This window comes from Ascidiella aspersa, chromosome 6, assembly GCF_963924565.1.
Source record: "Ascidiella aspersa chromosome 6, kaAscAspe10.2, whole genome shotgun sequence".
In the NCBI taxonomy this organism is placed as follows: Eukaryota; Metazoa; Chordata; class Ascidiacea; order Phlebobranchia; family Ascidiidae; genus Ascidiella; species Ascidiella aspersa.
The window spans coordinates 1,807,725-1,818,817 of NC_139452.1; the positions used below are offsets into that span (position 1 = coordinate 1,807,725).

General features: G+C 34.2%; 1 protein-coding gene across 1 annotated transcript; it reads right to left on the reverse strand.

The window, feature by feature from the left end:
- Window positions 1-388: 388 nt before the first annotated feature.
- Window positions 389-8,858, reverse strand: LOC146139108 (uncharacterized). The gene is made up of 2 exons (XM_083391654.1): window positions 7,527-8,858; window positions 389-454 (listed from the first exon to the last, which is right to left on the reverse strand). The coding sequence occupies exons 1-2, from the start codon at window positions 8,856-8,858 to the stop codon at window positions 389-391; spliced, it is 1,398 nt and encodes a 465-aa protein (XP_083247780.1).
- Between the last annotated feature and the right edge of the window lie 2,235 nt (window positions 8,859-11,093).

Sequence of the window (11,093 nt, forward strand, 5' to 3'; positions counted from 1 at the left end):
TTTGATTTTATTACTTGCAATCATTATTATGCAAAATTGAACGGTGTCATGCAACATTGGTTTGTCATCTTTGAAGTCTAATGATAAGATAATAGGAAATTAATTTGTCTAGGGATTAAATATTATTTGAACAATATGACTTTTGTCTTCTTTGTTGGATGGTGAATCTGTAAAATATAAATAAATTTTATGTTTTAATTACACGTTATATACTAAACACATTGCCAGTCTACATAAGTACATATTTCTTCCTCCTAAGTTCATACTAACCAACGACAACGCATATCTATAGTGACTGTGCGCTCAAAATCAATCGACAAAAACTAAACACTTGTGAAGGGAACAGACAAAATATCTTAATTATCAACAAATTGTGTTAACCTTACGATTAGTCGTCATGTGGAGATGCTTTTTCTTCCTTAAATCCCTTCCTTTCATTTCCTTTCGTTCCCCCCTAAAAAAATACAGTTGAAACTTGAAACTTAGTAAAAAATGTTCCACAGATAAATTTGTTGTAAAATTATTTCACATCAAGTAAATATATAGCCATACGAAGTGGCTAAATCTCTAATATTTTGTTAATTAAGAAGTATTGTAAGTGAAGCTCAAAAGTCAATAACTTGTAAATGTATTCAGACGTAAAAGAAAACATTCTATACCGGATGCCTTCAGAAATTACCAAATTCAGTTTGTCAGAATTCATGCAAGGCAATTAATTAGAGAAATATCTATTAGCCTGAAGTAATGTGACGAACTTGGCATCGCTCTACCGACTGAGCTACGCACAAATTTAAGTCATGTCGCCCATCAAAGACGTAGCCAGGATATTAAGCACCCGGGGGCAAACTACGAAATAGGCGCACCCTCCTCCATGTTTAATCATATTTTCTATTGCATTAACATAATATACCTTAGTTTATAGGAAAAACAATTTAAATTTTAATATAGGCAATCTCATTTTGACGCCCGGGACATATGTATCCCACCGCCCCCCGTAACTGTTGTCGCCTAACAAAAGTTTGTGGCAATAAGAAATACATACAAATTTGCAGTTTACCGAAACAGTATAGACAAAATAAATAAATTATTGAATAAAACTCGACAAAACTTTTGTTTAAATAGTTTTAATGTAACTGACCTTAATACGTGCGAGATTTTCCAGGTTTTTGTGTAAAATCGACGGCTTCATACAGGTGCCACTTTCACCGCTCGATGTCGCCCTTAAGCTCCATTAGTTTCCCGCAAATAAATCTCAAACTGGGCAAGCTTTAACGCTCAACTTCTGTGAGTAAACAACTAATTAGCCAATTACTTATAAAGCATCAATCAGCTTGGACATCCTGTTTGCTGATTGGTCAATATAAGTCACGTGGTGGCAATCTACCGTGCTTTTCAGAGATCAATTTTGTGTTTGTCCTTTTAAATGATTTCCACGGAAATTTATGAAAAAATATAAGACAAGCTTATTGCTTAGACACGACGTAAAATCGTATGGGAATCAACTTGAATTTTTATGATTTTAGTTCAAACATAAGAAAGCTATATATAAAAAAACAAAGGTATTGGAAAGCCCATTAAATCGCATTTTGATATTGTTCACATTGGCTGTTAAGATCAAAGAAACGCGAAAACGTGACGTCAATGCGCTTTTTGGCGAAAACCATTCAATCAAAGTAAGTCAAGACATACTAAAAACATAATTAAGATTCGTGCCGAGCGCGAAACATTTGCCATTTACACAGTAATTGTCGGCAAATGCTGTGGTTATTTCAGGCCATTGTCACGTGCCCCCTGGAGCCGCCCCCCGGTGCTAAATAGTTTAGGAGTAAAATTTCGCTTGAATATCTGTAAATGCTTTTTAGCAGTAGTGATTGCAAATCATTTAATGGTGATTCCACTGAGGTAAGAAATCTGCGGCTTACTAAGTAAAAAGGAAAATAAAATCCAGGCACAAACAGCTGTACACCCTTATTTTAACTGAATACCTCTGTACCTACTTTATGCTGCATTCAACAGTGTTAGAACCAATGGTTCAGAAATAACTTACTTAATTTCATTGCTGCTAAAGCAAAAAGTTTATTCCCTCATGAATTTGAACCAAACTTTTTAGCAACTGATTATTTTGCTATATGACAAACTAGTTTGCAAATTAAAAACCCTGTTAATTTATAATTTTAAAGGTCACCGCTTTTTTTGTCAAATATGCTGACTCCCACCCAATAAAGTTCTTAAAATTTTGTTAATTTCTTTGCAAATCAGAAAGCTTGTTGTTGTTTTAATTAGTGATTTAACTAATTACTTTTACCACTGTTTAAAATCGTTTCGCAATTTTTTTTTATTTTTGCACCGAGTTACAACTTTACAAATTAAATAATCGATTATTTTGGTCTATATTTGAAATGACTATTTTCCCGTTTTCCTCGGTATATTCTTGTTTAACAAAACTTTCAGAAATTACTGTTTTTTGATTGAATTGAATTTCCCCAAAATCCAAACAAAAATTTGTAGAAAGCTAAATGTCAATGTCCAAGATTATCACATTGCTTGTTGTATTTGAAAGTGAATTGTGACTCATTGGTAACTTGGTTAAAATAACTTTGCATAACTAATTAAATTTCATTTGGCCATACTTTTTTTAAACCAAATTGTTAAACCTTGTCTTGTGGATCTCTATCGCCCTCTAGAGCAGTGCTTGGCAACCTGTGTGACGCGACGTTCCCGGGGGTGTGCTATTTGCTGTTTTAAGGGTACTTTTTAATAATCAGTCAAACGCGAAGTTAACGCGAAAATGTATCTTCTTTCATCAAGCAACAGCAAAATAATCTAGCAAACCAAGATTATTTTGCTGTTACTGATCAGGAATTAAGGTCGACATTTATCTTGCAAGGGTCAAGGTGATTTCTATTATTCACATATTCAGTGCAACATATTCTTTCATCAAGGCAGGTATTTTGACCTTATGCCATATTCCAGGTGTATTTTATGAACTTTTCATAAAGTTTTTAAACTTTTGAAACTTTTTTTTAAAGCCTATGTTACCTTCTATCGCCGAAAATCGCTTATCAAAATGTTTTTTTAATTGACACTTGAAACTTTACACCAAAGTGGAAAGGGAGATTAACCATACTTTCAAAACCCATGAAATATTATTGTAAATATATTTGTTATTTTTCCACGGAAAATAAAATCATATCGTTGTAAATATTTAGAAATAAACTGGTAAGTACTCAACAAATATTTTGAAAGGAATATTGGAAAACAAATCTTTTAAGCTTCTTAAAAATCAACAGCTTCGTACTAGTGACACTTCTACCGCCCGATGTCGCCCTTGAGCTCGATTAATTAACCGCGATCAATTGGCTGAAGCTTAATCTGAGCAAGGCTGTCAGAACAACACGGCGCTGCCAATGAGAGACCTTTCATGTTCGCATGTATCAGTTGGTTTATCGTTTATGTGTCGATATCTGTAACCTTAGTTTGTGGATAACAATTGCGGTTTCTTAACATTGACTTTTTATATTTATCGACAAATCAGACGAACCTTGATCTCTTTGCAATTTCGAGTTTTTTGTTGTGTACACGTTGCGTTTAGATAACAGACTTTCAGCCATCACTCACCACAGATGTTTTGATTAGACTCAAATATAAACCTTGTCCAGGCATTCAAAAAATTCATCGTTTACTATTTTAGTATTACGGGATTAGCATAATTAATCTTTGTTCACATTTTTTGTTATTTAGAGATATTTCTTGACTCAGTAAAGAATATAAAACCCTTTCGTCAAAAAACGCTGCTTTAAAAGCAAACCTTAGATACAACAACAATAATTATTTCGACCTACTATCTGACGGTATAGTTTATATACAAACTGGTATCGGGTATCGGCTCCATCCGATATTATCGGACATAGGTATTTCCACCAACAAATTCACAGTGAAACTTAGACATTATAAAAAACAAGTATTAGCAACACATTTATTTAAATATGCAAAAAACAGATGCGAAGAAGAAATACAACAGCATCAAAGTATATTCAAGTGCATTAACAAAACATGGTAAAATGCATGCAATGCTAACGAGTGGAAGTTTAAATGGTGAACTACACATTAACAAGTGGTTGAAATAAAGTAGTGGTCTATACAATAATAAATCAACATTATAACTTACATTGTTTGAGTAAAACACCATGGTGTATCCAAGTATTTAAACAATCTTGTTTATGTCAACAAAATGCATACAAATTCGCAATTGATCGAAACAGTTACAAACAAAAGTAGATAAAAATAAATTAAAGTTTAAATTAAACGTACAAAATGCAGAAATTTTAGCAATCTTTTAAATAAACTAAGTTCAACTTTTAAAATACGTGCGAGAATTAATCTTGCAGGTTTTTGTCTAAAATCAAAGGTGCCACTTCCACCGCTCGATGTCGCCCTTGAGCTCCATTATTTAACCGCAAATAAATCTCAACTCAGCAAGCTTTAATTCTCTTAAGCCACTCCCATAGAACCACTGTCAGTAAATAACTAACTAGCCAATTACTTTTAAGCATCAATCATCTTGGACATCCCGTTTGGTGATTGGCCAATAGTAGTCACGTGATGGAAGAATGTACCTTGGTTTTTAAGGTGCAATTTTGTGTTTTTCCTTTTAAGTAAACTTAACAAATAGCCGCGTTAAAAAACGAAACGCCAAAACGTGACGTCAAATGCAAGTAAGCTTAAGAAAACACACATTTCGTTTATTTGTTAAACTCTTCGGTTGGAGAGCTGCTGCTACTTACAATACAAAAGCTACAATGATGTTATCGATTCGCGCAAAACGATCAAACGCCTTTAGTTGCTTTAGATGCCAAAACGTTGTTTTAGAGACGCACGACCATCTCGTCTAAACCTTAAACTAGTCACCGATTTATTTGTCAAATATGCTGACTCACAATAAAGTTTTCACAGATTTTGTTAATTTTTGCAATCCTTGTTGTTGTTTTAAATAGGTATGTTATCTAAGTACTTCCAAAACTGCTTAAAATCGTTTCGCAAGTTTTTTCAAATATTTTTGCAGCGAGTTACAACTTTACAAATTGAAATAATCGATTATTTTCCCTGATTCATTTTCGTCCATTCTGTTAAAGTTAATTTCGACACTTGTAAAACGTAAACAAAGGAAAGGTGTTACGTAACAATGCCGAGCGCTGCGCTGTATTGTGACGCGTGTTGCCAAACAATGACTTATAGAATGTGACGTCATCAATATACCCGATAATACTCAGTTTGGCTCAAAATCGCTTGATATCTTGTATGCGGGAATAGGCGACCACTGCTCTACCAACTGAACAATAAACTTTATTTGAATTCTGCAGAGTTAGCACAATCAAGTTAGTGTAATAAAACAAAAAAGTTTTAAGTTTGGTTTTAATGAAATAACAATTTATAAACAACACTTATATGTACATTTTCTTTACTTCATATTAAACCTTTTAAATCAAATATTTGGCGTCTTATAATAATGATTTACCAACAGGATAAAAATTTTCCACATAAAATTTGATATTTTGTCTCATAAGCGAGAGTTAAAAGTGTAAATAAACTGTAAATAAATGCATTTATAGACCACTTCAAATAAATTTGGCCTATTTATTCAAAAGGATCACCAACAATAATTATTAGGAAGTTTAATTTTTCACTTTCAAACCACGTCTTGCAAGTTTTAATATTTTGTCGCATTCTTTAATTTTCTCACTCGCCAAAGGATCGTCGATTTTTCTCCACAACTTGATTGCTGTTTTCGAACTCTTAATTGCCTTTTCATGTAGCTTTTTTATTTTTTTTCATGAAAAAATCTCGGCAAGTTTTATAATGCCGTAGCACTCGTTAATTTTTTCATTCGCCAAAGGATGGTCGATTTTTCTGCACAACTTGATTGCTGTTTTCGAACTCTGCATTGCTTTGTCATATAGCTTCATCTGCAAATAACATTCACTGATTCGCAAGTGACAATCTGCAATACACCTCGCTACATTTTTATCGGGATCCGACGTCGAATGAAGTTCGATTTCTTGTTCAAAGCATTTCACCGCATTTTCAAACTTGTCAAGTTGTTGATACGAATGACCGACACCATAAAATGAATATTTACGTTCTTTTAATGGAAGTTGTTTTATATATTCTTCCCCTTTTTCGAAGTAAACAAGAACCTGCTCATGTTTGTTTAGTTCAAAGCAACATCTAATAAGTTCGCTATAACATTTTCCAACCATCAAACCTATCTCTACAGTTTTGTAAAAACGTAAAAACATTCCCAGAGAGGTTTCTAGTGGGTTATAAGCTTCCTCGTATCGATTAAGTTCGTTGAGACAAATTCCAGCGTTCACTCGTGCGTTTGCAACTAACAGCATAAAGTCATATCCCTGATGTCCATCACATGTGGAGATTACTTCGTTAAACCGATCTAACGCTAATTTGTAATTAATGCTGTCAAATAAATGTGTTCCAATACACCTATACATTCCAGCTCTGACACGTACTTTACTTTGCTTAAATTGTTTACTTGAGGGGTAGAGCTTATAAGCTTGTTTAAACAAATCACTTGCTCGAAGAAATTTTTTCTTTTTGACTTGAATTTTAGCCCGCAACACCATGCATTCAGCAGGGAGTTGAAATGTGTTGCCTTGAATATAATGCTTACTCTTAGAAATATTTTCCGCTTTTTTAATGACTTTTTCAGCTTCTGTGTAGTTTTCCATTGCGACGTAAGTTTGACCAAGTTCTAGCAACGCAACTGCTGTGTCGTGATCTGAAGTTTCATCGAAGGCATTTTCACGACATTCAAGTAAATATTTCTCGCCGTATTTAATGCTTTTTTTGTATTTACCAATTCCACGGTAATATCGAGCAATATATCGTTGTGCGTTTTTCGAAACACTGTCGTTTAAAACAAGATTAATCATGTCACCAGCCTGCTCAAACATATGCTCTGTAAGATACAACGCAAACAACTCGCATTGGACTGTTCGTGCAACCATATCTACGCTGCGTAAATGCAAAGCTTTTTCGAAACATTCAATCGCATCCAAGTTCATTTCAAGTCCTTTGTAACAAATTCCCATCGAATACAAGATTACAGCCCGCATTGGATCGTGATCTTCCACGAAATCGTACGCACATCGAAAAACCATTAACGCAGTTTTACGCTGATTAACTCTATGGTAACAAACACTTTCCCAAAAGCAACTCAGTGAGTTTGCTTCTTTTGATTCAAACATATTTTTGCTTCTTGTTTTTTTTATGACCTTAATTGCCTCGTTATACAAACGTAAAAACATAATCGAAAGTATAACACGACGCCAAGTTAATTCTTTCAATTCAGATTTCTTGGTGGTGAACATTTGCAAAGTGGAAGCTAAAGAGAAAAAATCAACAATTCTTGATTTTCCATATATTTCAAGCAACAAATCATGAAAAGGTTCGAATCTTGCGTCAAGATAATCGCACTGGCGGGAGTATTTGAAGTAAACCCGCAACCTAACTTCACAGGCGAAAGCAAGTGTGAACATAAAATCATCCGATTGTTGCTGTGATATTTGGCCTGAAGTCAATTCTCGCAGAATATCAAAAGAAGACGACGATTTGCAATTATATCGTCTACCAAGTGCTGCTATAAACAAAGTGACGCTTCGAAATACGACGTTTTTTATGTTTACTGAGTTTTCAATATCCATCAAAGCCAAGCATTTATCGATGTTGAATTTGTCAGAATCTTCTTTAAGTTGGTTTTCTAGATTCTCATCGAAACGAGGTTGTTGTAAGATGTCAATTGTTTTCATCTTCATTTGATCGTAGATTGCATCATCGCCACAAACAAAGCATATTTTAGTTAAAATATCACCCAAGTGGTAACCGTTTTTAAGGTCAATATCCCGTCCAAGATATTCAAGCATTTCAGAGACAGGTTTGATCAGCTCGGTATCCCAGGGTTTGTTCGGTGTAGCTGACCTACCAAGTGGGAACTTGCAAGCATGTGGCATCATTCCATCAAACGAAATGCCACGAGGTGTATGCGCATCAAAGAACCAATCTTGGTCGTTTTCCTGATCATTAATGTAAGGCAAAGCTAAGCTTGGTATTATGGTTTCACCAAAGTTTACAACCACAACTTGAAAAATCACAGACACCCAACGGAAATATTCCAGTATATCGCCATAATCTGAACGATTTTGAACACCTTCTTCCAACAGATAGATGTGCTCGAAATCTGAATAAGGAGTGATTTCATTTCTAGCAAGTGATCCCATACCAACCAAAGTATATTTACAAGGAGCTGGACCTGTAGCTTCCACACAAAACTCCATTATATCTGCCATAAGCCACTTGTATTTTTCTGTGATGATTTTTTGTAAACTCTCAATCAGACTAGCTCTACGTTGATCGGTTTCTGCAAGTGAAATTGCTTTTAACGCAATATCCTTTATCCAACACCGAAAGTCTTTCACTTTAGTGACAGATGCTTCAACCAGTTGCTTCAAACTGTCCACACTGGTGTCATGGCTGCCAGCAAGTCGAAGAACATGCGAACAAAGCTCATCGAGATCTTTCTCAACCTCAGCAACGTTGTCAGGTTTCCTCACAACAGCTGCATTTAACAACACGGCGCTGCGAATGAGAGATATTTTCTTGTCTCTACCCTCGGGTAATTCATCAGCTATTTCGTGATATGCCCGGCCTAATTGGTGGATAACTTTGGCGGATTGTTCTACATCACGTTCCTTTCCGTTTGCGTAACATAGTGACTTTAATTCCTTTGCAAGTTCATAAGTTTTAACTTTGTAAATACTAGCTTTATTATCTGAGCACCCTTGCATATTACAACTGATTGTAAATTTCTAAAAAAGCAAGTAAAGTTGTAAAATGCAGGTTAATCTTGTTATTTACCGATTAAATGCACTTCTGATCTAAAAAGTACGACTTCTAAATTACAAGCAACGAAGAACTATTAACTATAATTCAGTCTACATTGAAGCAACTCAATATTATGCTTAACCAATTCAGGTGGGCTGGCTGTGACGCGACTATTACCGGATGTGACGCGACAATCACCGGCCGTGACGCAGTGAATAAATATGAGCCTAGCCATTGTTTGTCGAAGCGAGCAACAAGCAAAGGTAAAATACACAACTATTTATTGGTTTAATAAATAAATGTGTTTAAATACGTTAAATGTAAATCTTGTTTGATAAAACTTTAAGAAATAAAGCTAAATGTCAATGTCAAAGATTATCAGACTGCTTGTTATATTTGAAAGTAAATTGTGACCCAGTGGTTACTTAGTTAAAATAAACATGACCTAACTTAACCGATTTTGGGTAATTTGATTTTGTAATTGTCACCTTTTTAGTTGAAACACCTGAATTAATTCACATGTGCAAATGTGGATATTTTGTATTGGTAATACATTTTTAGCTCGAACTAAACCAGCTTTATGGTCATTTGTTTGATATATAGATATATATGCACACAGTGAACTTGTATTTAAGCTGTTTGCGACATGATGGTGTTTAGCACTTTTTTTCGTTTTTTTATGCGGCAATTTCGGGAAATTAACAAATTTGTTTTTTGTTCTCGTTTAACCAAATTGCTGAAATTAGTGGGTCTTTATCACCTCCTAACGGACAAACATTTACTCAACATATTTTAAAATAAGGATTATATTACAACTTGTTATATGAAGCCAATATGATATGCTGTAAATTACGTAACACTTTTAACTTAAAATGGCTCAAAAATACCAAGGGTCTTTATCGTTACAATGCAATGTGCGGTTTGGTCACATGGCTTGGGTTGAAATGAATTGTGGTTATTTAACATTTTACTCTAAAATAAAGCTATTTATCTAATTGTTTGCACGTAAAACGATTATCATATGTTGGTATTTCTTATTTTTAGTTAAGGTTTTACTTAAACAAGCTTGTTATTTTTTTAACTTGAATTTTACTTAAACTTAGCTAAAAGCGCCTATAAACCACTGTAGCCTGATACACTCTAGTATTGGCCGTAGCTCTTAAACCACCCAAGTGAAACCAACTTTTTATTGACAATTAATGTCGAAGCTTACAAATAACACAATAGCAGTTACACATGAGCACATTTTGAACTTAATATTTTGCGGCTTGAGCTTTGTATAATGTTTAACTAGTTCGAGAAATATCAAGACCAGTGTATTACATCTAACTAAAACTTCCGTTATACTCCACAGATTAACTGGCGTAAATTTAACTAGCTTAGAAATAAAAAATAACAATAAATTGAGTGATATGTCGCCCTATAATTTATTTGAAACTTGCGTAGGAGTTTCGTTTTACAAGGTTATGTAAGTTTCCTGCAGTTCACATTAATAGATCTTCACACACACACTTTAAAAACAGCAATTAATTAAATTCCTGCTACATTCACTCGAAATTCACCTCAAGTCAATCAATCAGTTGCCAATCTAGCATTGCGTTCTTGTGGCTTCCAGCATGCTTTGGGCTGCAAAGAAGTTGTTGCAAAAATTTAACAAACCTTGTTTATTTAAGCGTTTCTACAGCGGGCCTTGGTTGAAGAAAGAGTTGTAAGGGTAATTTAAGTGCAGAAAAACGCTAACTTTCATGTTGACCTTTTGTTAAAATATTTGTTATTTTTGTTGCATGGCAGATATAGTTTTCGTTAAATTGCATGGCAGATATAGTTTTCGTTAAATTGCATGGCAGATATAGTTTTCGTTAAATTACATGGCAGATATAGTTTTCTTTAAATTGCATGGCAGATATAGTTTTCGTTACATTGCATGGCAGATATAGTTTTCGTTACATTGCATGGCAGATATAGTTTTCGTTACATTGCATGGCAGATATAGTTTTCGTTAAATTACATGGCAGATATAGTTTTCGTTACATTGCATGGCAGATATAGTTTTCGTTACATTGCATGGCAGATATAGTTTTCGTTAAATTACATGGCAGATATAGTTTTCTTTAAATTGCATGGCAGATATAGTTTTCGTTACATTGCATGGCAGATATAGTTTTCGTTACATTGCATGGCAGATATAGTTTTCGTTA

Bases quoted from the DNA above. Each gene is read 5' to 3' on its own strand.
- LOC146139108 (XM_083391654.1), bottom strand. From the start codon at position 8,858: ATGCAAGGGTGCTCAGATAATAAAGCTAGTATTTACAAAGTTAAAACT. The intron at 455-7,526 runs GTTAGGTTGCGG...GTATTTTTTTAG, and splicing joins CACTTGCTTTCGCCTGTGAA to GGGGGAACGAAAGGAAATGA.